The sequence below is a fragment of the Brassica napus genome, chromosome C5 (assembly GCF_020379485.1).
Source record: "Brassica napus cultivar Da-Ae chromosome C5, Da-Ae, whole genome shotgun sequence".
Lineage (NCBI taxonomy): Eukaryota > Viridiplantae > Streptophyta > Magnoliopsida > Brassicales > Brassicaceae > Brassica > Brassica napus.
Window position 1 is genome coordinate 46,364,199 of NC_063448.1, and position 26,869 is coordinate 46,391,067.

The 26,869-nt window shown below is 33.0% G+C and overlaps 4 protein-coding genes across 7 annotated transcripts; 3 read left to right on the top strand and 1 right to left on the bottom strand.

The window, feature by feature from the left end:
* Positions 1–1,257: 1,257 nt before the first annotated feature.
* LOC106435958 (nuclear exosome regulator NRDE2-like) lies at positions 1,258–3,414 on the top strand. The gene is made up of 2 exons (XM_048758456.1): positions 1,258–1,986; positions 2,184–3,414. The coding sequence occupies exons 1-2, from the start codon at positions 1,402–1,404 to the stop codon at positions 2,829–2,831; spliced, it is 1,233 nt and encodes a 410-aa protein (XP_048614413.1). The 5' UTR covers positions 1,258–1,401; the 3' UTR covers positions 2,832–3,414.
* Positions 3,415–7,082: 3,668 nt separating this feature from the next.
* On the top strand, positions 7,083–9,621 carry LOC106435973. Of its 4 annotated transcripts, none has more exons than XM_048758458.1 (3): positions 7,083–8,640; positions 8,721–8,926; positions 9,040–9,399. In XM_048758458.1, exons 2-3 carry the CDS (start codon positions 8,812–8,814, stop codon positions 9,261–9,263), a joined length of 339 nt encoding a protein of 112 aa, XP_048614415.1. In that variant the 5' UTR covers positions 7,083–8,640; positions 8,721–8,811; the 3' UTR covers positions 9,264–9,399. The 4 variants fall into 4 exon arrangements, 2 of the variants coding, with proteins under 2 accessions (XP_048614415.1, XP_048614416.1); XM_048758459.1 differs by having other exon boundaries at positions 8,733–8,926; XR_007323882.1 differs by having other exon boundaries at positions 7,092–8,640; positions 9,067–9,399.
* On the bottom strand, positions 9,530–12,408 carry LOC106435972. The gene is made up of 6 exons (XM_013876913.3): positions 12,263–12,408; positions 11,273–12,171; positions 10,879–11,181; positions 10,618–10,806; positions 10,246–10,536; positions 9,530–10,157 (listed from the first exon to the last, which is right to left on the bottom strand). The coding sequence occupies exons 2-6, from the start codon at positions 11,361–11,363 to the stop codon at positions 9,691–9,693; spliced, it is 1,341 nt and encodes a 446-aa protein (XP_013732367.2). The 5' UTR covers positions 11,364–12,171; positions 12,263–12,408; the 3' UTR covers positions 9,530–9,690.
* Positions 12,409–21,982: 9,574 nt separating this feature from the next.
* On the top strand, positions 21,983–26,869 carry LOC106435960 (nuclear exosome regulator NRDE2-like). The gene is made up of 9 exons (XM_048758461.1): positions 21,983–22,547; positions 22,622–23,378; positions 23,578–24,196; positions 24,295–24,824; positions 24,902–25,012; positions 25,432–25,789; positions 25,968–26,193; positions 26,317–26,538; positions 26,616–26,869. The coding sequence occupies exons 1-9, from the start codon at positions 22,093–22,095 to the stop codon at positions 26,758–26,760; spliced, it is 3,423 nt and encodes a 1,140-aa protein (XP_048614418.1). The 5' UTR covers positions 21,983–22,092; the 3' UTR covers positions 26,761–26,869.

Consider the following 26,869-nt stretch of genomic DNA (forward strand, 5'->3'; position numbering starts at 1 on the left):
AAACTAACCAGCCTAGGGTTTACAATTTGATTAAATAAGAAGAAGAAGGATCCGAGTCTGATGACGACAGAGTAAAGAAGCAGAGGGATAAAAAGAAGAAGCGGAAGAAGGATTCTGATGAATATTATACGAAGCCTGCCAAGCTAAGCATCCCCGGGACCGGGACGGGGACCGGAAACTGGGACGGGAGCAGGAACGGGAAACGTCAAACTTAAAATTTGTAGATACGGGTACGGCATAGAAACGGTGACCATATTATAAGAAAATATAAAAATATCCGTAAGTAAAAATGTTAAAATCTGAAGCATAAGTTTTAACAGCAGCAAACACACTTAATCAAAATACTAGACATCAACAGAAACAATAGCAAACACACTTGATAAAAATACTAGACAACAACAGAAACATCAGCAAACACACTATCAAAATACTAAATAGCAACAGAATAAGGTACAAAAATATATGATACATATAAACTGACAGTCACATCTTTGTATAAAAAACACAGAAACATTGTATATGAATTATTTTTGTAAGATAAGATTACAAGAAGAAGGTAAAGAAAATGCTTACGTGTTCTGCTTGTGATATAAACAACAAAGAGACAAGAAGGGAAGGAAAGTGCATATATGTTCTGTTGCTGATATATCACACAGAGAGAGATATGGTCGAGACTTGAGTTTCAAAGAGAAAGAAGATGGAAGTGCAAGAGACTAAAGTGAGAGTGGAAGAATCGAAGAGACAGATACACTATTATTATTTTTTTTAATTACAACTTTTGATCTTTTCAAAATTAATAGAATAAACACATTAAAGGTTAAAAACATCTATGGTTTAATTTTTTACACTTCTTATAACACAAAAATTCAGATGGATACGTCTATTTTCTGCAGAAACGTTTCCAGAACGTCTACTTCTCTGACCAAGCTCGTACCCGATGAGTTTTGACATCCTGGGTTCACCTCACACATATTGGGGACGTTTCCTAGGCGTACCCGAGACGTCCCCGTCCCCCCCCCCCCCAACGAACCCGATACGTGAGACGGCACCAACTTGGAGTACCCGTGCCACCTAGCAATGCCAAGGATTATTACTTGGATACTCGTCCTGATCCAGATAATCTTGCTTATGGCTCCATTTACAGGTAGTTTACATCTCCACATGTATAATGCGATTCTGTAGTATGTGTAAGGCGCTTTTTAAGTGTGTTTGTGTTTGTATTGCTGAATGAATGTTCCTCGTTATAAACTTGATAATTCTCAGAGAGGTTCTGAGTCACGTTCTACGAAGCTTTATCTAAGGAATAGGCGTGGTTCTATGCTTGAAGCAGAGATTGATGTTAATTCTTTGGACGAGAAAGCAAATTCTGATCACAGATAATGGTATGCAAAGAATACAGCCATGGAACCGAACAAGAATTTCAGGCGTATTCGTTTGTCTGCTTCTTCTAGAGAGGCTGTTGATTCGTCGTTTGATCGTTTCATTCCTCTGGAGGAAGGTGAAGCTGTTCTAGAAAGCGAAGAGGAAGATGTTTCAGTGATGGGAACGTCATGGGAGGATGAGGTGTTGAATAAAACCCGAGAGTTCAACAGACAGACGAGGGAACGTCCCCATGATGAAAAGGCTTGGCTGGCATTTGCTGATTTTCAAGACAAGGTTTCGAGTATGCTGTCTCAGAAAGGTGTTCGCTTGCAGACTTTGGATAAGAAGATTAGTATACTTGAGAAGGCCTTTGAATTGAACCCATATAGCGAAGAACTGTTACTTGCGCTTCTCAAGGCGTACCAAAGCAGAGACAGCGCAGATGTACTAATCAGTAGGTGGGAAAAGGCACTTATGCAGAATTCCTCGAGCTACAGGCTATGGAGGGAGTTTCTAGGTGTTGTTCAAGGGGAGTTCTCCAGATTTAAAGTATCAGAAGTGAGGAAGATGTATTCTTATGCAATTCAGGCACTCTTTTCTGCTTGCAGCAAGCGACATAGGCAGGTTCTTATTTTATGGTTGATGAATCACTTAATACTTGTTTGTATACTGTCACAAGTTATGTGAAGTTTAATGTTCCTTCTTCGAACTTAGTTTTTTTGTAGTGTTTCCCGCTAGCTTTAAGCTGACATTGTTGATGATCTTCTTCTTAGCAGTTCGACATTGTAAGGTCTAATTTTTGTTTTTGTTGGATTATGCAGATGGATGCAACATCTGAACCATTGGATTCTACTCTCATCCAGCATGAACTTTTTCTAGTGGATATGCTAGTTAGCCTCTGCAGGTTTGAATGGCAGGCTGGTTACCGGGAGCTGGCCACAGCGTTATTTCAAGCTGAAATGGAATATAGCATCTTTTCTCCATCTTTGTTGCTAAGTGAACAGAGTAAACTAAGACTGTTTGCGCACTTTTGGAGCAGTAATGGTGCTAGAGTTGGAGAAGAAGGAGCTTTTGGATGGTCTTTGTGGTTGGAGAAAGAGGAGGAACAAAGGCAAAAAATGTTGAAAGAGGAATCTTCTGATGACAATGACGTAGGCGGTTGGACAGGTTGGACAGAGCAATTGTCAGATAGGAAAGAAGACAGTAGTATTGCTACAGCTAACCCTGGAGAAGGTGATGTTAATCAGGAGGGCCTGGACGAAGAAATGGAAGACGAGGATAGCAGGCCTGAAGATGACACTGAAGCTATGTTAAAGCTATTAGGCATTGATGTCAACACTGCGGCCAGTGATGAGGTTAAAGATACTTCAACATGGGTCAAATGGTTTGAAGAAGAGGTTTCTCGAGATCAAAATCAATGGATGCCTACTCGAAAAGCTGGTATTTATCTCTACGTTTACCATTATTAACTTGCAATTTAACCTAAAATTTCCGTAACGTGCATGTGGTTTTTAACCATCATGCATCATCCTTTAATAGGTGAATTCTCGAGTGTTGGTGAAATGGGCGAGAGGGAAGATGAAGAGCAACTCTCAAGTCTTGTACTTATGAAGATATAAATGGATATCTATTTTCATTACGTTCAAACGAAGCCTGCTTATCTCTGGTTTACATTTGTATAAGTATGGTTGACATAAACTTTTTAATCATATTTTATTTTACATTCTTCAAATATAATAGAACAAAACAAATAGTATAGTACAAATTACTGAAATGGTGTAGAAATATTGTGCTACTATGTCTCAAATTATCAAATTGTATATTGCCTAAAACTTATAATAGAAAAGATTGACAACAACGACCAACATTTGGTTCTTTCTTAGAACTCAGTGGTTTAAATCTCGGTTTATGTAATTGCACTTCTCTATCCTGAAAATTGACCTGAAAAATAAGAAGACAATGAAATAACCTTAGATTTCCATGTGAATATAACATACTATTCTATGCACCAGATTACTACCCTATGTAATATATATTATACAGTATGTATAAGAACATCAGCGAGAATCAATCAGATATCATGCTATAACCATATGAGTAAACAGTTTTGCTATGCAGATGGTATTCCACACACTAATCAATATTTGTACACTGTGTAATATGAATCACTGATACAAAACTCCAATTGAAGCTTAAGAAAGAATAAGAACATCAGCGAGAACCACAACCGATTATAAATTGTGGAGCTCAGAGCTCAATTTAATTAACAGACCTGACAATCACCATCGAGAAGGTTGTAGATTTAATAGTTAAAGGGCTAAGAAGTGTAATGTAGTGCTATTCAAGAGGAGAAATTTTATGGTTATCATGTGTAATTCAAAAATCTGTCAGAATAAACAGAACGAGGAAAACAGAAACCATAAATCAAAATGTTCAACTCAATAAATACGTTGCAAACAAGATATGAAATGATACTATTCTAATTGGAATAATTGAAGTAGATAAGTATACTATTACATCCCAAATGGAATGGACGTTGTAACTAAGATACTATGAGGTACATGCTTTGAACCAATTTGTCAGCAATGCTATTCCACACAAAAGACCTACTTACTAAACTATGGGTTACATGCTTTGAACCCATTTGACAGAAATGCTATTCCACACAAAAGACCTAAATTACTAAACTACGTATTTTGCATCTCCGCTATAAAGAAAATTAAAATCTAAGGAACCCTAACACAACCTGGAAAAACCCAAACCTAAATCAAATTGCAAAAGTCCGAAGCGAGGGACTAATTCCGTAACGGGAACGATGGTATGCACAGCGGACGATGGTACAAACTTAGCAATTAGAAAACCCTAATTCTGAGACGAGCTCAAATAAAAGAAAATAAACAGAGAGGAAGCAAAGGCGAAGAGAATCGACGGAAACGAGGGAGAACTTACGAAAATTTCAGAGATCTGAGAAGAATCGAGTTGGTGAAGTTGGATAGAAAAAGTGTGTTACTAACCGCCGCTGAAACCCTAATGCGAAACCCTAATGCCGAACACGATTGAAAGGGAGCACGAAGAAGATGGAAAAACTGTCGATTGAAGGCGGAGGGGAGGATTTGGAGCAAATCGCTGCCGAAAACCGTTCGACCTCGAGAAAGTTACCAACGGAAGTGAAAAGAGAATTGTGAACAGAGGTAAGACACGAACTACCTTTTGTGTGGTTAATAATTTTATTTTTAATTAATTTTAGTACCAGGTTGGGCCGGTTGAGTTTAAGGGGTATTACAGTATTAATATGTATATATAACTCCGTGTATAGAAACGCTAGGGGAAATAGCTATTGTGTGTATTATAGTTTTTTCATGGTTATAGGCCCCAATTTCTCTTCATTCAATACACCCAACGCTAAAAAAATTAAAAAGTTTAGTTACTTCGTTTAGTTTTATTCATTGAAGAGAAAAAAAATTCAGAAAAAACATTTATATGCAGTTTGGTTCATCTTAATTTCCAGATTATATTTAAATTATTCGATATGGTAAGGTATGAAACTCAAGTAAAATTATGTTAGTAATAGTTTATTAATTTATGACACTATAAATTTATAAAAATATTTTCAAATACCCTGAGCGGAATTTTCAACAAATATTTTTTTATAAGAAGTTCAACAAATGCTAAAATAATTTACAAAAAATAATTAGTAAAACACTAAAAATTAAAGAGAATTTCATTATAAATTTAAAAACTAATAAAAACTTAAACAAACATATATTATAAACATCATTTGTTGTTACATAATATATACTAATTATTATTTACGACATTATTTATATATTAATTAAAACTAATTTTTTTATTATTTTATCACATTACATTTGATTTTTAATTGAGTTGGCTTGGAGGTGGATGTATTAATTTATTATCGTGAAAATTAGCTATTGTAATAGTATCAAAATATGATACTCTTAGAAATACAAAATTATTAATTATTCTTACTTTAGATTTTCTTCAACTATATAAAATTGAACTAGAAATCAAATAGAAAAATATAAATCACTACATTTTCGTAAATTTTTTAATTTAATAATTTTGTGATCTCTAACCAAAAAATGTTAGTGGTCTTTTCAACTCAAACCAACAAAATTTAATAAAGTTAAGAATATAATTTTAGAATAAAAACAGATTACATTTATTGTTTTCAGTATAAAGTAAGATTTTATAAAATTAAAATATTTCAATATAAAAAATATTTAGTGTAAACTTACCTGCCTGTAGGGCGGGCCTATACCTAGTTTTTGTTATAAAACAATAAGAAATGGTTTATTGTGTTTGTATTATATTATTATATTACAAATTCTTATTCTGTCGATGAAAAAAATATATTTTATTTTTTTGAAAATTATATAATTTATAAATTAGTTTATTTGAGATTTTGTATGTATTCTTTTATGTTACAATGTCGACATTATATTTTGTTAATAAATTCTGGGAGTTAAGATTGTCTAGTTAGTGATACGGAAGATGTTTATATTTTGTTTGTTACAAAATTTTAATGAATATGCCATAAAAAGTTTCTTATAAATTTGTGGGAGAAATTTCAAGTTTACTACATTATAGGTACAATTATTTATGTTTACCTCCATTAAATGCTTCTATACTATTAAAATAAAAATCATGACTTCTTAGATGTGTGATTTTTTTTTTGGACCATCCTTAGAAAATTTATTAAATTTTCATAATTTAATTATAATATCTTTTAATATCTTTATTTTTATTTGAAATATTAATAAATATCTTAAAGAAATGTCTAACAAAATCTTTCAAATATCTTTTAGAATCTTTTAAAATATATTTTCGAAATTAGTTAATTAAAATTTTAATTATCACAAAGTATAATTAGAAATTAAATTTTAGTTTAGTTTTGATTGTGAAAAATAATAATTATATAAAATAGTTTTAATAGTATTTTAATGATAATAAAAAATTAATTTTAAAAAGTATTTTAAATGATGTTTTTAAAAAGAAATATTCATTTCTATTTCTAATTTAAAAATAAAAATTCTTATCTATTTAGCACAAAAATTATAACTTATTTCATATGTGATTTTTTAATGGGGTTCTTTAAAAAATGACTCAAAATTTTAAGTTAAACACAAAAATAACCTATGCTTTTTTTGGAACTTTGTTTTGTCGTATTCACCCTAGAAATTTTAGTTATTCACGAAAATGCCTTTATTTTTTTTCTCCCTTCGAAAATAAGGCTTTTACATTACCACTTAGAAATCACACCTTTAAATGTTTTTACCATGTAATACAACTAATTTACACCTCCTTTCATAGATAAAACATTTGATCTTTATTCATATTGTATACATAAGACTTTATTATTATTAACGTCTGTGTATTCCCCTAAGTTAAAAAGCAATTCGGTTTATTATTTAAACAACTATACTAAATTGGTTTAATTAATAACTATATGCCAAATTTTCTATTATGTAGGTTCATACTTAATTTAGTTTCCACATATATTTCAAATTTAAAAATAAAACAAAAATTATGTAAATCAATATCGTTACATAATAATGTTTTTAAAATAAATTTTGTCACAAAAATAAAAAAAATATAAATTTTATAATAATAATATTATACGTTACAAAAATATTATTATAAAATTATAAAATTAAATAATATATAACGTCAAATCATATTAATTTAGTGATATATTTTATTGCCTAATCTAAAATATTTTACTATTAAAGAAAATACGCACGGTCGTGCGGGTCAAGATCTAGTTCTTCTTTAAAGAAGGAAAAAACTTTTATACTCTTGCTTTATAGATATATAAATATAAATAATTATTTAAATAAATAATAATTTTTTAATAGCTTTCAATTTTTTTTCTCAAGTTTTCTTTTCGAAATTGTTTTTAAAACTATTTTAATATTTTAAAAAGATTTAAGTATTTATTCATATATTTATTAAAATCCTAAACCCCACTTTACAAAACCTCATCCCAAAACTCTAAATCTTAAGCCTATAAGTTAACCGTAAGATTATAAGTGTATATTTATCTCTTTAAAAGTGAGGGTAAATGTGATTAACATAAACATAAAAAGTTTTTTAGATATATAAATATAAATAATTATTTAAATAAATCATAATTTTTTTTATAGCTTTCAATATTTTTTCTCAAGTTTTCTTTTCGAAATTCTTTTTAAAACTATTTTTAAAATTTAAAAATATTTAAGTATTTACTCATATTTTTATTAAAATCCTAAACACCACTTTACAAAACCTCATCCCTAAACTCTAAATCCTAAGTCTATAAGTTAACCTTAAGATCATAAGTGTATATTTATCTCTTTAAAAGTGAGGATTAATGTGATTAAGATAAACATGAATTTAGGAATGTGGTAGTTTAAGATTTTTTCTTGAATTTGATATAAATATGTAAATTAAATTTATTTGGAATATACTGCAATATATGAAACTAAATCAGTTAAAGAATTTAATGCTAAAATCTAGCCTCATATATATATATATAGTTTAGTAAATATACAATTTAATATCTATATCCGGAAGATAAAATTTCATAAAAATATCCTAACTAAATTTTGTTAATTTCTTAATACCCAAATTCTTTTCTTACCTGGTTTAATATCCAAACTAATTATTTAACTTTTTTAATACATTTATTTTTAAAATTGTGTTCATTTTAATACCCACAATATGTTCATTATAATGAAAATATTAATAAGTGTTCCAAAGACACTTAATATATCTCTAAATTTAAAACAAAGAATCTTAAAAAATTCAATTTTTATTTCAAGTTTAAGAATAATAAGAAATAATTTTTTGGATAATTTTTTTAAAGAAAATAATTCTGAAAAATATAAATAAATTAGTTTTAAACTGAAGAAATATGGTTCTAGTCATTCAAATAACTTTTCACTGATTCTTACTAAAGCATCGATCAAGTTCTGAATTCTTCTCTCATCGTTCATACTTGATGGTGTAAAGCTTCTTATCTTTTTAAGTTTGGCATAAAACCATTAGACCACCATTAACCGAAACTCTTAAGTAGGTTCTTAGATTAATTTGTAATTAAAAAAAAAACGAAAAACAACAATTACTTAAGAGGTGGATATTAGATAAGGGCTGGAAGAACCACCTCTTAGGAGACACGTGTTATAATTTGAGAGAGTTTTGAGTTTATCTCTTCTCTCTCTCGATTCATCACTTCACCTTTCTGTATGTTGATCTCCTCCATCGATTCAACACTCCGTAAGTGTTCCTTGCTGGACTGTTTTATGTATTGCTTGATTGATTCATTCATTTATATCCCTGGTTGTTATTTATCTTAGTGGCCAATGTAGGAGATCGCGGCAAGAGCGGCGGGATTCCAGCCGAGAGAAGGAGGCTTCCGGGTTTGGGTTCGCGGTTGAGGTAGACCCGATGGGGAACGAATCTGGGTACGGGAGTGAGCCTGGGTACAAAGGAGATGTTGAGCTTGGTTATGGTGATGAGTACGATGATGAAGAAGAAGACGTGAAACTATTGTTTTGGGGAGGTAAAAGCTTGAAACTTTATAACACTAGTGTTTGATCTTGTATATGAAAGATGAACACTTTGGCTCTGCTGTCTATGTTCTTGTGGCCTCTGGCACACTGATTGGTCTTGCAGCTAGTAACTTTGCGATCATTTCTTCAGACGCTCCTGCTTTTGCTGTTGTCTTGAACTTCCTGCTCTCTTTAGCTGTTCCTCTGTTACTCTTTAGAGCTGATCTGCGCCGTGTGGTTCAGTCCACTGGAAAGCTTCTCTTGGCTTTCTTGATTGGATCAACTAAGAACCAAACCTGTTTATGTACAAGTACAAGGGATGTTTACTTTTTAAGTATCTATGCTTGATCATTTCCTGTTTCATAATAGTGAAGTTATGTTATTGTATGTTCCGGTTGTGTAATGTATTTGTTTAAGTTTGTGTTTCTTGTGATGGACTTATTGTCATTATAAAAGTCCGTATAGAGTTAAAGAGTTGGTGGCATTATCAACTTGTGATGTTATGGCAATGCCTTCTTGTCATTACTTTCAGGTTTTGAAAGAGTGAAGTCACTGGACTGAAGTGAAGTTTTGGGAGTGGAAGAATCAAGTGAAATTTGTTTGCTTGTGTAAAGTTTTAAGAACCCTTAATTAGGTTTTACCATTGGAGCATTCAAAATCATTGTCTCTTAACAAAAGTTCTTAATTTAAGTTTATTACTTAAATATTCATTAAGAACCCAATTAGGGGTTCCCCATTGAACATGCTCTTAGCTAAAATGAAGTGTCAATGCTACCTAAGCAAGCGCTTGTGAGCTGTCGCTGAAACTTGCATCTGATAAGCTTTTTGCAGACCATAGAGTGCTTCCAAACGTGAGCATGTAATCAACCGTCTCAAAGAGAACATTGCATCCTCTGCTTTTAAGATCTTCAAAGACACTGTCGCACAAGACATCTCTAAAGGGTTTGGAGGAGATAACCAAAAAGTTATAGGGCCCACAAGCATATGTCCAGTTAATCATGTCCGTTACCATCAAATTGAATTTCCCGAATTCGTCACCATCAGGTGTGAGTCTCACCTGAAGTCCTGACTTCGTGCAGACCTTGATCACTTCATCAGAAGTCTTTCCCTTTTCAACATAGGCTGTCACTGACTCAAAACCACCATACCCTTTAAGCTCAAGAGTTGAACTGAATAAGTTACAAAAATCAGATGGCTTAGATGGGCAAGTGTCTACCAACCAGGAGATGCGGACCGGACACGCTGACAAAACACAGTTAATGCAATTTGATTAAAGATGAATCAGCCAGCCAGCCAGAAAAATATACTCAGACAAAAGATTTTAACTTACATTTGCGCTCTCGGCTCAAGTCGGTGAGCGTCCGACATGGTGACTTTAGGGGGGTCTGGGAGTTAGGGTGTGGTGGGCTTTTACAAAGCGACTCGAAGCGGTGGTCAATGGCGACCTCATGGGAGGGTTTAAAGATAACATTGAAAAATCTGCGTTCCAAGGCTTGAACAAAAATGTCGATGTCTTTTGAAGGCTGTGAGATAAGCATCAAATTTCGTGCATGATTATCATGGTTCATTGCCCAGAAAAGTATATCCAACAACATCCTAGCAACTTTTGTGTATTTATCCCCTGGAAAAAAAACAAAATATAAATTATAAATATATCAAAGCAGATCAGGACTGCAAGGAACTCACACACTCACTCACTCACCTTGGACTTTGATACTGGGAACACAGGCATAGCCATCATACGTAAAGAGCTCATCTCCTTGATAATCCATGTCAAGGTAAGGAATTAAAAGCACCTTGCCACGATAACCTTTTTTGCGAAGAGCTTGGAGGATAACCGATAAATCGGTTGGGCAACCCTGGACATCCCAGAAGACGAATACCCCGCACACTGAGAGAGAACAATTAGCTCATGAATTAAAACTTGATTGAGGTTATATAGGAGGAGGTAGAGAGAGCTTACCTTTTAAATTTTGCTTAGACAAAGAAGCTACTCCATGGGAAAAACCAACAACCACCTCTTTCGGCCAATGGTCTAAAGACATTTGGTGATGGGGATGAGGCCAACACGTTTCGAGATGAGGTACTACACGAACATTGTAATATCTATCACGCAAAGCTTCAAGAGCATTGTAGAAATCTGTTCCTGCTTTGACATTTCCAGAGAAAACAAACAAATCTCTTGGTTGGAAATAGGTGGCAGTATTATCCAACGCCCACAAAACAATGTCCAGTGACATTTTATGAGCTCGAGCACCTAGTTCCGCTGCAGAAAGTATAGCGATCTAGATTTATTAGATATACATATACATCGATATATATATATAACCATGTAAGAAAGATTGATTAATTCTCACCTTGTCGGGGAATGATGGTGATTCCGAGACTTGTAAAAGCATCAACCCATCCTTCCGGGAAGGAGGTTACGGTATCAACAACATAAGCCATGATTGAGAACTCATCATCGAAACACAAGTACCTTCTAATTTAGAAACTAATACAATAAGGATCAGAAGCCAACAGGAGGGATTCCGGCAGGTCCAAGAAGACACCTGGGCTGTTGTATATCTGGGGATTGGGAGGAGAGGGCGAGAGGGTGGTTTGGATGGGAGGATAATATAGAGGCGGGGGATTGGTTTGGATGGGAGGATAAAACAGAGGAGGGACGACAACCTCTCTTGTCATTGGTGTCATCATGTCATCTTGTAATAGGCTTTTGTAAAGAGATTCGAACCTAACAGTATTATCTAGCAGCTTGGGTGATGATGATAGGGAGGTATCTTCATCAGGGACTGCTAACCGAACCTTGTAGCCTGCCTTTCTCAGGCCTTCGACAAAAACGAGTAAACTCGGTTCAATCTGACTTAAGATTACCATAAAAGTAATCTTGCCAAAATTTGGGAGGAAATCCGAATCCGCATCCCACCATGCCATGTCCCGTAGCATAAAACGATGACGTACGTCCATGCAGGATTATTATTATTATTATTATTATAACCAAAAAAAAACCATTATTATTATCAGGAGGAGATTAATAACTCACCTGGTTGAGTAACGATGTTAATCCCGGCTTTCTCATAGGCTGTTTTATCCGGGAAGGTTTCCGAATTATTGACATAAGCCATGATTGACAGATAATGGTTAATACAACCCATCTTCTCGAGAATTGATTTCATTCTGTGGTAAATCGTTTCAGGAGCAAGACCCTTAGGAAAAGGGAAATCCACCACGTCCCAGAACACACGCGTGCAGTACTCTGCGAGAAAAAAAGGTTTTAACTTTTTATGTAACGCATAAAACAATCTATAATACATACATATACCCAGAGAGAGACAGAGGGCTTCTACCTGGTTCGGATGACATAACTGGACTTTAGTCGCGAGAAGGAGGATCAATTAGGGCAGAGGAGAGTAGTCACCATTGGTCCTAATAAATCGCGATTATACCTAATAAACCGCGTCGGTTTTTGTTGACATATGGCTTTCTAATGGGCTTTGGTTGGTTTTCTTTATTTATTTTTTTTTCTAAATCACAGATATATATCTTATCTTATTATATAAAACTTAGTTATTCAAAATTGATAATAAAGGTGGACAAAAACCAAACCGAACCGATCCAAACCAAACCAACCGAAGTTAAACCGATCCAAACCAAACCATGCTCTTTACATAACCCAATTGGTTCATGTTTTACTCAACCCGACTGGTTTGGTTTGGTTTGGATTCAAACCGAACCAAACCGAACCAAACCAATAATCCAATATATATATTAACATATTGTAAATTTTAGTTAAAGTTTCGTTTTCCATTTTTTCTTAACTTCCATATATTTTAAAAAAAATCCAAATATGATTCAAATAATCCTAATACCTAAATATTGTATTGAAAACAAAACCTAAAAACTATAAGCATCTAAATCATAGCCATCTCGTTTCGTTCATCTTCTCCATTTTGCACTCTCTAAATTATGTAATAAAGTTATTATAGGATCAATAAAAACAAAAAAAGGTAGATGCAAATAGTCTTTTAGTTAATAGGTTTTGGAATGCTTACAAGTCTTTGTTACGCTAATTATATTACAAATAGTCTGCTCTTTGCTTATTATGTATTTCTTCCTTTGACGTGGTTAAGAGTTTTGTCATCGAGCTTTAAATTGTTTTTTGTTTCATAGATTTTTAAAGAACCAAACTAAATCTAAACCAAACCGAACTAAACCGAACCAAACTAAACCCAAACCGAACCCAAACCAAAGCTACTTTGGTTTTAATTGAGTTGAATTTTATAAAACCCAAATTAACCAAACCAAACCGAACCCAAACCGAACCCGAAACTAAACCGATATGCCCACCCCTAGTTGATAAATAACATGATCTTGACACATGACGATTATATATTTTAAGATTGTGACATGTGTTAATTTATTTCATATTAAAATATATATACAAAGATATTAACAAAAACGAATTTTATTAAAAAATAATTATAAATATTATTTGATAATAATTTTCCAACTAATATTGTGACATGTATTTAAATATATAATGATTAAAAATATATATAATAAGATAATAAAACTATTAAAAAATACCTAAAAAAATTATTTAACAGTAAAAACAATTTTTAAGAAAATATTTAGTAGTAAATTTTTTTATATATACTAAGATATTAACAAAAACAAATTTTATTAAAAAGTAAGTATAAATATTATTTAATAGTAATTTTCTTTTTTTTAAATCCTAATCAAAAGATAATTTCAAAATATTATTTGATAATAATTTTCTTTCTAATATTGTGACATGTTTTAAATATATAATGATTAAAAATATACATAATAAGATAATAAAAACGAATTTAAAAAACACTTTTGAAAATTATTTAATAGTAAAAACAAACTTTTAAAAAATATTTAGTAGTAATCTTTTTTATATAATTTTTATTTTGTAAAATTTTAATGAAAATATAATTATATAATATTATATTGAATTTGGTTCTTCAAAATTGCTATAACATGATTGTGACACATGTCTGTTATATATTTAAAAATGTAATATGTGTTAAACTATCTCATAATAAAAAATATATATACTAAAATAATAAAAATATTTTTTCTTAAAAATAAATTATAAATATTATTTAATAGTCTTATTATAATTAATATTACTATTTTATAAAAAAAACTTGGTTCTTCAAAGTTGCTAATTAACACGATTGTGACAATGTCAGTTATATATTTGAAAATGTGATATGGGTTAAACTATATCATAATCAAAAAAATATATACTAAAATAATAAAAATGATTTTCCTTAAAAATTAATTATAAAAATATAATTATAGTCTTATTATTATTATTTATTATAATGTTTGTTTTAAAAGATACTAAAGATAGAGAATTATAAAAGATAAATATTAACTTTTAAGAAAAAATGTTAAAAAAACGAATTGTAAAATCCTACAAGTACAATAAATTATATAATAAAAACATGAAGAAAAACTAACTTTTAAATAAATAATATTACTTTTTAAAAGCCTAATTAAAAGAAAATTATAAAAATACTCTTATTATTTTCTTATAAGTAACAAACTTTCATTTTTTAATAGATAATTGTATGTTTAAAAATTACGACCAAAAATAGCTACAAAAATTTCGCATCTATATTTAGGTTTAAGCTTTCACATATTATTTTTACAAAACACAATAGTATTTACATGAAAAGTATTACCTTAGTATTTTCTTTTAATTTTTTGATAAAACCAATTTTTTATTATCCTTATTACATCTTCTGACGCTAACATAATTTTTAATTTTGATGTTGTTGTCGTACATGAGTATGAGTGAATATGATGAATATGTGTTTGTATGTATAAGACAAAATATATAAATAATAAACATATTTTTTTATTAAAAATAAAATAGTTGTATAAAAATCTAAAAGAAAAACTAATTATAAAATAATTAATTTTCTTTTTAAAAGTCTAAATAAAATAAAAATGTAAAAATAATCTTATTTTTCTTATAATTAACTTACTTTTTAATAATTTTGTGTTAAAAAAAATATAAACCAAAATTAACTTCAAATATTTCACGTGATATGACTGTGACATGTGTCAACTAAAAAAATTAGATTGTGAAATGTGTTAGTAAAAACTGTCATTATGTGAAAATAAATTCTTCATCTCCTAAAATCCAAAATAAAAGAGATTTCTAAGAAAAAAATTATTTTCTAATCTTAACCAATTAGGATTTTGTTTCTTTAAAAAAAAAATCCTCACCAAGAAGTATTGTAAAATTTTATTTAATAGTAATTTGTACTTAATAATTAATGATAAAATGATAGTAAAAATTATTTAATTAACAAGAAAATTTGTAAAAGTATTAGTGATATTGAAAAAAATGAATTTTAAAAAATGGAAACTTTTAAAAATAGTTAATATGGAAATAATTATTTGATAGAAATTTGAATTTTCTAAATCCTAGACAAAATATAATTGTAAAAGATTATGTAATATTAATTTTCTTTTCTAAAATCCTAAAAAACTGTAAAAAAATATTTGATAGTTGTTTTCCTTTTTCTACAAAAAATATCCTAAACAAAAGAAATTTGTATCATATTTTTCAGTTCTAACCAAAAGAGAATTGTAAAAATTTATTTGATAATATTTTTAAGAGAGTATTTGATGATAACTTGATAATAAAAATTATTTAATTAAAAAAAGATGTGCAAAATTAGTATTGATACGAATTGTAAAAATAGTAATTTTAATTTTGTTTATTATTAACTAAAAGTAATTATTTGATAGCAATTTTTTTTACTGAAATTCTATAGAGAAGATAATTTTAATAAGTTATATGACAGTAATTTTCCTTTTTTTAAAATCTTAAACAAAATTATAAAAGAGTATTTAATATTTGCTTTTTGTTTCAAATTGTAAATAAAAAGTGATTTATAAAATAGAATTTTTTTTGAAACCTAACAAAATAAATTTTTAAAGACTTATTCAATAAAACATTAAACTAATACATAAGAACATATATAATGTTGTCATTGAATTTCATTTCTTTTTACTTTTCATTCAATTTCTTATTTCAGTTTGTGTTCAGTTTAAATGTTTAGTTATAGTATGTTCTCTAATCCTAAATATAAAGTTTATAACAATTTATCTATGCACCATGATTATAAAATACAAATATTAACTTGAACTTATGTGTAAAAACGGGTTGTAATTATAAAAATCTCAAACAACATATGCAGAAAAACAATCATAAAACTATAATAAAATGATTTATTATTTTACTGTTTTTATTAAATTAAAACATCAAACAAAACCTGTTGCAACGCAACGGGCTCATATCTTGTATATATATAATATGCCCATTAAAACATGAATCAGATACGGTTACAAGCTCGTTTTGAACAAAAACATCAAAGTCAATCTATTACAAGTCTAGTTTCGCCCATCCACTAAACTCGGCACGTTCCACTAGTTTGTTGTTCAAAATTCCTTGATACCGGTAGCCGTTTTCAACCATTAATGTTGGTTCTCAGGATAGTGAAGTTCTGCTCATTGCCTCGGATACCGGAAATTCCCTTGACGTCTGGTTCCCGATGATCTCCATGAAGCTAATAACCTTATTTGTCTATGAAGCATACCACGATCGTAGGAGAGGGTTAATATACTTACCAAGGACCTTGCCAATGCCACCAAAGCTTGTTTGTATGTAAAACGCAATACAACATTTTGAACCGCATCTTAAATCGAGCAAGCACTCGCCAAAACCGCCTAAGATACCTGCAAAAAGACGGGCAGGAAGCACCGCCACTTCCAATCTAGCTTGTCTCAGCACCTAAAAGGAAAATCAGGCACACCACCACGACAGCTTCAATAGCTAAAGTGGTCCTCAGAAGCAGCCTATATCAAACGGATCCATCGAGGTGTGAATGACTCCCGAGCACAGCCTCGCCATTTGATGCTCTTGAGAACCAAGACCAATGACCCTATATGTGAAAGCTTCCTCCGATGTCAATGGAGAGAAACTTAGCCGATGAAAACACGAGACAAAACCCGACTAAGGTATGAACAAAGCTAGGAAAGCTAAATCAGAGGCCGTGAAGATAGAATCCAAAGTGAAGCGTCCGAACAAATTGAACACATGAAGCCATAGACGACATCCTGCTACCATCAACCAAATCATTCACACGAGCTAAAACTGGGAACATAGCACCATTATCGAAGAAACTAGATCATTTTCATGTGTGACAAGTCCCTGCCATACATGTTCAGATCGCATCATACTTAGCTCCGTTGCATCCATCAATTTCCCGTCATAACGAGCTAGTAACTCAGGTTCCTTGGTCCTGCTGTATGTTTCAGTCATCGAGAGACCCATCGGATCATCTGAAGCTGTTACTGGCTCAACGCCTTTTGATAGCACATATTGTTCACCGGAAAATAGGAATCCTCCTCAGCAAATGAATGCTCATCATCATTCTTGGTTTGACTTTTATCCTGCGTATCCGGAACACTTCCAGGCTCTGTGTCTTTATCATTTTCGCTTGGATAGTCGACTTCATGACTCAAAAACCAGGCCTAATCCTCAATCGGTTGCCTAATGTAACCAGCATCATCATCGTCATCATATTCATCAGAGTCCCAATACTCATTTGAATGTTCAGCGAGATCACCTAGTCCATTGCCAAAGCCAAAAATCAAGTCAGATGCATCTTCTGTTAGACCCTGACTTACAGATAACCAGTTTCCTCCCCCAGTTACTCTGCCCCCTATGACACCATAAGAACGAGAATGAAACTTGGACTCCATTTGAAAAAGTAAGATACACATTACAAGGAAGAAGAAAGTGTTTACAAACGCTAGCCAACAGTGATTTAACCATCACTATTATCAACTAACCTGATGAATGAATTTCTTGTCCAATAGGAACATCTAGATAAGAACCTATAAAGAAACCGTTCTCAGTATTGCTCAGCTTCTCGTCCAAAACGTCTCGCTCATGTTTTTCTTCCGAAGTATAGTTCATTGATTTATCCTCTGACTTGATTCTCACATGCGGCAGCCTTGGTAAGTCTTCCCTCGCACCATCATGAGCCAGCGAAAATTCAAAGCCGCTAAGATTCTTAGCTTCATAGCCAGAATGTGACTTTCCACGGTATAAAGCTGTTTCCACATCATCATCTTCCTGCTCATTAATAACAAACTTTGAACCACTCGACGCGCCAACCTTTTTCATCCCTTGCCTTTTGTCTATAACGGGCACACCAACATCCTTCGTTGACATGCTTCCTTTGGACAACGGATAAACAGTAGTAACAGAACAGTCCTTCCATTGGTCTGATGAAACACCAGCGCGCTCTTCGCTTCTTGGCCATGACGTGGTGATAAATCCTTCTTGTATCGCAGCCATACTATCATCTTCCAGGGATGGAGATGCTTTGCCAAGGTCATGCTGATATACCTGGCTACGAACCTTGTCATGACTATATGGTTTTGAGCTTCTTGGATTCACAAAGCTTCTTATACTTGGATCGATATTGTACACCTCAGAGTCAGCATGGTTCCATGGGGGTAAATCAAGCTCCGTATCTACTAAACTTTCAGAGAAAGTGAACCTGTCCTCCCATAATGAGTTATTAACACCAGAGGGATTTTCTGTCTGAAAAGAAACATCATTCATTTGCTGATGATGAGTCTCAGTGGCGGATCCGTATTGTATCTCTTTGACAACCAATTCATCAGAAACTTGGTTCTTGTCTCGGCCTTGCTTCTTATCAAAGACCTTGCTTTTCACACCATTTGAGATTGAGTTGTTGTTGGAAAGCTCACTAATCAACGCAGCTTCAGCTGTCGTGAAACGATTCTTCCGCAGAAACTTCAAAATGGAATCTATAGAGGAGGAGCTAGAGCTGTCAAATGGTCTGTCGAGAGCCCAATTGGGCTCGACCAATTGGACCATTTCAGTTTTGGATAATAATGGGTGGTTCATATTGGACAATGGTCTAAACAAATGTTCAAGACCAATAGAGACCATGTCCAAATGGACATGCCCATGGACACCCAATAGTATTTATAATTGTTTTTCAATTATTATTTAAGACATTTTACTCTCTAAATTTTTAAATTATGTTTTCTCTCCAAAATTTGGAAATTACATTTTTACACCAAAACCGAGAAATTGCGTTCTCCCACCAAATTACATTAAACACATGTTAATTAAACACTAACGTTGTCGTCACTGCCGTTAAATATAGTTAATACCGTTAAATGAAGTTAATGTCGTCTAAAACGATGTGTAAAACCTGCGAATTTTAAAAGTTTGTGTATTTAATAGGCAACGGAAATTAGCAAATGGTTCAAAATAGTTCATGTATTTTATTAGCAAATGAAAATTAGTCTGTGTATTTTAAAGAATTTTCCCTTATTTAACTATGAAAAACTATTGTATTTTACGTAAGAAGTTCGAGAAAATCACATAAAAAAACCTCCAAGGTGGCAACCACTTACACTTTAAACCCTCAGAGTATTTCATAATCACTTTAAACCTTCATAGTAACACTTTTATCAAAAGAAACCTCCAACCTGGCTTACTTGTACATCAAATCAAAACGGTAACTAGTACTATTCAAAATCGATGACGTGTCAGTTTTTTTTGTTTTTAAATTAATTTATTAATAAAATAAATACTAAAATAAAGAAAATATAAAAATTCATAAAAAATTAAAAACAAATCATAAAAATTACTAAAAGTTCACAAAAAATAAAATATTCACCAATTTTATTTTTATTTTTTATTAATATAATAAAAATATAAAAAATACAAAAAAAATTCATAAAAAATTCAAAAAAAATCATAAAAAGTCAATAAAATTCACAAAAATTCAAAAAATTCAAAAAAATATTTAAAATTATTTCATTAATAAAATAAATATAAAAATAATCATAAAATTTTACGAAAATAAAAGATTCACAACAAGATTTATATTATTTTATTAATAAAATAAGTATAAAATACATAAAACATTAAAAATCATTAAAAAATCAAATCAAATCATAAAAATTCACAAAAATCAAGAATAAAATTATATGTGGTTTTATAAAAGCGACTAAGGAATAACATGCATTGAGTGCTATAAACTGGCTACCCTCAAGCTATTATTAGTACACATTCTTCCCTTTAACAATCCTGAACTTTTCCAAATCCAGCCAACACACACATAGAACATAACAAATTAAAAAAAAATCCAAAATAGCAGCCAGTCTCTCGGTTATGATTACTCTAATTCAGATTAAAAAAATGCATTGTCTTCAAATGATTCTCGTGAATGATTTGTTTTAAATTTTTTATGAATTTTTATATTTTCTCGTGAATTTTTCTATTTTTTGTATATTTGTTTTATTTTTATTTTATTTTTGTGAATTTTATTGACTTTTTATGATTTGTTTTTATTTTTTATGATTTTTTTTATATTTTTGTATTTTTATATTTATTTTATTAATAAAATAATTTAATTTTTTTGGTTAATATTTTGGTTTTTTGTGAATTTTTAGTGATTTTTATGATTTGTTTTGAATTTTTAATGAATTTTTTTAAATTTTTTTAATATTTATTTCACTAATAAAATAATTTTAAAAAAATCAAGAAAAAAAGAAAACTGACACGTCATCAATTTTGAACAGTACCAGTTACCGTTTTGACTTGATGTATTGTGTATAAGTAAGCCATGTTGGAGGTTTCTTTTGGTAAAAGTGTCGTTTTGAAGGTTTAAAGTGTTTTTGAAATACTTGAATGTTTAAAGTCTAAGTGGCTGCCACCTTCAAGGTTTTTTATGCGATTTTCCCTTAGAAGTTATATATATACCTCAACTGAAAGAATCAATTGCTGATATACTCTTGATCCAAAAATACTATTCTCATATACTCCTCTCTTTTAATTCTTTTCCTTTTCATTTATTTTTAATTCGAAAAATAAGTAGAAGTTCAATTGACCCTTGATGAATTTACTTATTTACGGAACATACCATTTAACCTAATTCAATTTCATTCTCCTAAATTATAGATCCACGTTTCTTTTTCCCATTCTCTTTTATCTTCTTCAATTCTACTATCTCTCTCTATTGTTCTTCTTTTCCTTCTCATTTTTCTCTTTTTTTCTCCTTCTTCTTGTTATTTTTCTCCTCCTCGGCCTATTTCTCTTCCTCTTTCTTCCCCTCTGTTTCTGCTTCTTCTTTGTGCTCCTCTTCTATTTTCTCTTCATCTTCCTTCTCTGCCGCCTTTCCTCCTCTTTCATCTCCGTTTTTTCCTCCTTCTCCTCTTCTGCCTCATTTTCCTTCTTCTCTGCATATTCCTCCATCTATTCTTTCTGTTATCTTCGATTTACTTTTTTGTATTTTCGATTTTTAAGATCCAAAAAAGCAGATATCAAAATAGAACACGAAAGTAAAACTACAAACCCAGAAAAACAGTTTTACCAAGTTATACTATCGTGTAACTTGGTAAAATTGTATAACTAGGTTATAGTTTCACCGAGTTGTACTTGTACAACTTGGTAAAACTGTATAACTAGGTTATAGTTTTACCAAGTTGTACCTTGACAAATGTACAACTTGGTAAAACTAGAACCTAGTTATACTAAGTTATATACCAAGTTTGTACTTCGGTAGTGGTGTAATTTGGTTCAACTTGGTTTCTAGTTTTACTAAAATTCAAAATTTAAATTTTGAATTTGATACCTAAAATTTAAAATTTAAATTTTCAATTGAGGAGGAAAAACGTTAGCGCAAAATTAGAAATCTCTTATTTCATTAGAGCAGAAGAGTATGTTAGAATTACTAAAAGCACGACATAATAAATTTTGCTTCACTAAGACTATTTGAGCATTTTATCCCAACTGAAATGATTAATCAGTGAAGAGAAAAAAATATCAGTAGTTCACGTGCATTTCATTTTTTTTCAGATTTTTTTTTGCCGTACCCCTCCTCATGATGACAGAGTAAAATTGTAACGAAAAAACAAAAAACAAATATGAGGCGAAAATAACAAATAATTAGGAGTAATACTAAACCACTAAACCACTAATTCAGCCCATATAGCCCAACTAATGTATGGGCCCATTTACAAGATACAGTGACTAGAAAAACAGAAGGCAGTCGTTTTTCATTTCCGGTAGATGAAAATGTCGAAGACACCAGAGAACGGCGACGGCGAACAGAATACCACAGGCTTGTTCCCCCTTTTCCCTACTCCGGCGACCTCGATCTCAGCTATATCAAGTGCTCCTCAATGGCTTCGCAACGCCAGCTTCACGACGGATCTCTCCGTCATCGACGCCGCAGCTTCGACGGCTCCTTCCCTATCCGATGTCGAGGCTAGCGAAGAAGATGAAGAAGGAGACGCTGGTAGAAGTAAGCGTGAAACTAATCAGCCTAGGGTTTACAATTTGATTGAAGAAGAAGAAGAAGAAGAAGAAGGATCCGAGTCTGATGACGACAGGGTAAAGAAGAAGAGGGGTAAGAAGAAGAAGCGGAAGAGGGATTCTGATGAATACTATACGAAGCCTGCCAAGGATTATTACTTGGATACTCGTCCTGATCCAGATAATCTTGCTTATGGCTCCATTTACAGGTACTTTTGCTCTACATGTATAGTGTGATTCTCTAGTATGTGAAAGGCGTTTTTAAGTGTGTGTTGAATTGCAGGATGAACGTTCCTCGTTATAAACTTGACAATTCTCAGAGAGGTTCTGAGTTAGGTTCTATGAAGCTGTATCTAAGGAATAGGCGTGGCTCTATGCTTGAAGCAGAGATTGATGTTAATTCTTTGGACGGGAAAGCAAAGTCTGATGACAGATACTGGTATGCAAAGAATGCAGCCATGGAACGAAACAAGAATTTCAGGCGTATTCGTTTGTCTGCTTCCAGAGATGCTGTCGATTCGTCCTTTGATCGTTTCATTCCTCTAGAGGAAGGTGAAGCTGTTCAAGAAAGCGAGGAGGAAGATGTTTCAGTGGTGGGAACGTCGTGGGAGGATGAGGTGCTGAATAAAACCCGAGAGTTTAACAGACAGACGAGGGAACGTCCTCATGATGAGAAGGCGTGGCTGGCATTTGCTGATTTTCAAGACAAGGTTTCGAGTATGCAGTCTCAGAAAGGTGTTCGCTTGCAGACTTTGGAGAAGAAGATTAGTATACTTGAGAAGGCTTTTGAACTGAACCCAGATAGCGAAGAACTGCTGCTTGCCCTTCTCAAGGCGTACCGAAGCAGAGACAGCGCAGATGTGCTGATCAGTAGGTGGGAAAAAGCACTTATGCAGAATTCCTCAAGCTACAAGTTGTGGAGGGAGTTTCTTCGTGTTGTTCAAGGGGAGTTCTCCAGATTTAAAGTATCAGAAGTGAGGAAGATGTATTCTTATGCAATCCAGGCACTCTTTTCTGCTTGCAGCAAGCGACATAGGCAGGTTTTTGTTTTATGGTTGATGTATCACTTAAATACTTGTTTGTACACTGTCGCAAGTCATGTGGAGTCTATCTGTTCTTTTTTGTAACTTAGTTTTTTTCTAGTGTTTCCCGTTAGCTTCAGTCGCTGACATTGTTGAGATCTTCTTCTTAGCAGTTCGTCATTGTAACGTCTGACTATTTTTTTGTTGGATTATGCAGATGGATGCAACATCTGAACCATTGGATTCTACTCTCATCCAGCAGGAACTTATTCTAGTGGATATGCTAGTTAGCCTCTGCAGGTTTGAATGGCAGGCTGGTTACCGGGAGCTGGCCACAGCGTTATTTCAAGCTGAAATGGAATATAGCATCTTTTCTCCATCTTTGTTGCTAAGTGAACAGAGTAAATTAAGACTGTTTGCGCACTTTTGGAGCAGTAATGGTGCTAGAGTTGGAGAAGAAGGAGCTTTTGGATGGTCTTTGTGGTTGGAGAAAGAGGAGGAACAAAGGCAAAAAATGTTGAAAGAGGAATCTTCTGATGACAATGACGTAGGCGGTTGGACAGGTTGGACAGAGCAATTGTCAGATAGGAAAGAAGACAGTAGTATTGCTACAGCTAACCCTGGAGAAGGTGATGTTAATCAGGAGGGCCTGGACGAAGAAATGGAAGACGAGGATAGCAGGCCTGAAGATGACACTGAAGCTATGTTAAAGCTATTAGGCATTGATGTCAACGCTGCGGCCAGTGATGAGGTTAAAGATACTTCAACATGGGTCAAATGGTTTGAAGAAGAGGTCTCTCGAGATCAAAATCAATGGATGCCTACTAGGAAAGCCGGTAGCTATCTCTACCTTTACTACTATAACTTGCAATCTTATGTAAATTTTTTGTAACGTCCATGTGGTTATTAACCATCATGCGTCATCCTTTAATAGGTGAATTCTCAAGTGTTGATGAAATGGGCGAGAGAGAAGATGAAGAGCAACTCTCAAGTCTTGTACTATATGAAGATATAAATGGATATCTATTTTCATTACGTTCAAATGAGGCTCGGTTATCTCTGGTATACCATTTCGTTGATTTCTTCGGTGCACATATCTCCCCATGGACTTCAAGCAACAGTTTGTGGTGGACAGAGAAATTAAATAGTCTTGAAACATTGTCAGAGTCTATGCTAGAAAATTTGAGAAATGTTCATGGGTCTTTGTCGAAATCAGATGGTGCCAACGATTTCAGCTTGGGATCTCTTTTAGGTGGCAGCAATGATATATCTATGCGGACCGAGATGATGAAGTTTCTCCGCAATGCCATCTTGCTTTGTCTGAATGTTTTTCCTCGCAACTACATTTTGGAAGAAGCTCTACTTGTTGCAGAAGAGCTATTTGTAACAAACATGAAAACATGTGAAGTCGCAACAACCCCATGCCAAGCTTTGGCCAAACGTCTCCTGAAAAGTGACCGGCAGGTAAGCTCCTTTCCAGTTTGTAGGTGTGGTCTGCTCTTCTGTACGGTTTACCTAATTGATTCCTTCTCCATTACCAGGATCTACTACTTTGTGGAGTTTATGCTCAGCGAGAAGCTGCTTCTGGAAATATGAAACATGCAAGACGAATCTTTGACATGGCACTGACTTCTATCTGTGGCCTCCCTAAGGTTAGATTTCCGTAATGTTGTTAGCATAAGACACTAGGTTAACATGTTACCACCACGTTTTTAACCTCAAAGGAACCCTAGTTATGTTTTTGGTTCTGATTCAAATTTATGCTTTGGCGGTCTAAAAAACTGGTGCTTTCCGCTGTTGCACATGATATATTTCTTTAAGACAGATCTTAGCAGTCTATATTTTGTTAAAGAGCATTTTGTTCTGAGTAATGTACATGGAAGTATGGTCTAATGGATATAGCCAGACTAGGCTTTCTTATTTTACTTCATTTTTGGGGTACTTGTAAGGATATACATTTCAAAAAAAAAAAAGTAAGGCGATACATGAGCTCAATTTCTGCAATTGGTTTTTATTTTACTTGACATTAAAATTACCCATGCTAAGTAATTTATTTCCCCTTCGATTCCAGGAATTACAGGATAACGCTCCATTGCTATATTTATGGTATGCCGAATCAGAAATAGCCAATAGTTGTGGCAGCAGTCTAGAAACAGAATCATCATCTCGTGCTATGCACATTCTGTGCTATCTGGGAAGTGGTCTAGCTTATGTTCCTTATACTTCCCAGCCTTCAAGCATGCAGATCCTTAGAGCACGCCAGGGGTTCAGAGAGAAGCTTAAGAAGATACAGTCAATATGGTCTCATGGTGTCACAGATGATCAATCAGCAGCGCTTGTTTGTTCGGCAGCTCTATTTGAGGAGCTAACGAATGACCTTTCTCGTACTGTTGAGATCCTGGAGCACATGTTCAGTTCTGTTCTTCCAGGTTATTTCCCTGATCTTCATTCTTGGTTTCTCTTACTGATTTCCATGCTAAGTATACGTGACTGCATCAGAATTTTTTTCGTTGTACAGATAAATTTCTCTTATAGACAAGGTTCATGCATGCACTGTTTATTATATCCCATCGTAAGACTTTGTTGTGGTTATTGTGAATCTTCTAGGAAGAAGAAGTCAAAGTCATCAACTTGAAATCTTGTTCAATTATTACGTGAGAATGCTTCAGAGGCATCAGGACGACCTAACTTTGTCAAAACTGTGGAAGCCCATATCAGATGGAATGCAACTGTATCCTTTCAATCCCGAGCTTTACCGAGCTTTGGTAGACATCTGTAATCACCGTATGACATCCCATAAATTGAGAATGATGTTTGATGACTACTCCCGCAAGTAAGCTTCGTCACAAACTTCTTATGAACTCTCCGTCTCACAGTAACTTCCTAATGTAGGAATGAATGCTTAGCTTAAGTATTAATATCAATACTAAACTAGTTTAATATGTTAATCATGCAGAACTCCATCCGTAGTTGTTTGGCTATTTGCGCTTTCGTATGAGTTGAGTAGAGGAGGCTCCCTACACAGAATCCGTGGATTGTTTGAAAGGGCATTGGCACAAGATACACTAAACAGCTCGGTGATTCTATGGCGTTGCTACATTGCATATGAAATCGACATCGCACACAATCCATCAGCAGCTAGGAGGATTTACTTCCGAGCTATAAATGCTTGCCCATGGTAACACTTGCATATATATAATCCAGCCTTTTCATATTATTATCAAAAAGCACATTCCTAACATAAGGGCGTGGCAGGTCGAAAAAACTATGGCTGGATGGGTTTGGGAAGCTGAGTTCAGTACTGTCGGCGAAAGAGATGTCAGATTTACAAGAAGTGATGCGAGACAAGGAACTCAACATTAGGACAGATATTTACGAGATACTTCTTTTGCAGGGTTGAGACTTGAGATAATAAATAGTACATTTTCCTAGTTCTACATGGGATGTGTCTATGTGGATTCTCTCTTTTGATCTAATGAAACCGAGATACAAGAAGAAATGTTTGAATC

What these genes read in the sequence shown, in the direction of transcription:
- LOC106435958 (XM_048758456.1), top strand. Translation starts at nt 1,402, where the DNA reads ATGGAACCGAACAAGAATTTCAGGCGTATTCGTTTGTCTGCTTCTTCT. An exon ending in GCAGCAAGCGACATAGGCAG is followed by an intron (nt 1,987 to 2,183) that starts GTTCTTATTTTA and finishes TGGATTATGCAG; the next exon opens with ATGGATGCAACATCTGAACC.
- LOC106435973 (XM_048758458.1), top strand. Translation starts at nt 8,812, where the DNA reads ATGGGGAACGAATCTGGGTACGGGAGTGAGCCTGGGTACAAAGGAGAT. An exon ending in GAAACTATTGTTTTGGGGAG is followed by an intron (nt 8,927 to 9,039) that starts GTAAAAGCTTGA and finishes TTGGTCTTGCAG; the next exon opens with CTAGTAACTTTGCGATCATT.
- LOC106435972 (XM_013876913.3), bottom strand. Translation starts at nt 11,363, where the DNA reads ATGGCTTATGTTGTTGATACCGTAACCTCCTTCCCGGAAGGATGGGTT. An exon ending in CACCATCATTCCCCGACAAG is followed by an intron (nt 11,182 to 11,272) that starts GTGAGAATTAAT and finishes TACTTTCTGCAG; the next exon opens with CGGAACTAGGTGCTCGAGCT. An exon ending in TCCCAGTATCAAAGTCCAAG is followed by an intron (nt 10,537 to 10,617) that starts GTGAGTGAGTGA and finishes TTTTTTTTCCAG; the next exon opens with GGGATAAATACACAAAAGTT.
- LOC106435960 (XM_048758461.1), top strand. Translation starts at nt 22,093, where the DNA reads ATGAAAATGTCGAAGACACCAGAGAACGGCGACGGCGAACAGAATACC. An exon ending in GCTTATGGCTCCATTTACAG is followed by an intron (nt 22,548 to 22,621) that starts GTACTTTTGCTC and finishes GTTGAATTGCAG; the next exon opens with GATGAACGTTCCTCGTTATA. An exon ending in GCAGCAAGCGACATAGGCAG is followed by an intron (nt 23,379 to 23,577) that starts GTTTTTGTTTTA and finishes TGGATTATGCAG; the next exon opens with ATGGATGCAACATCTGAACC.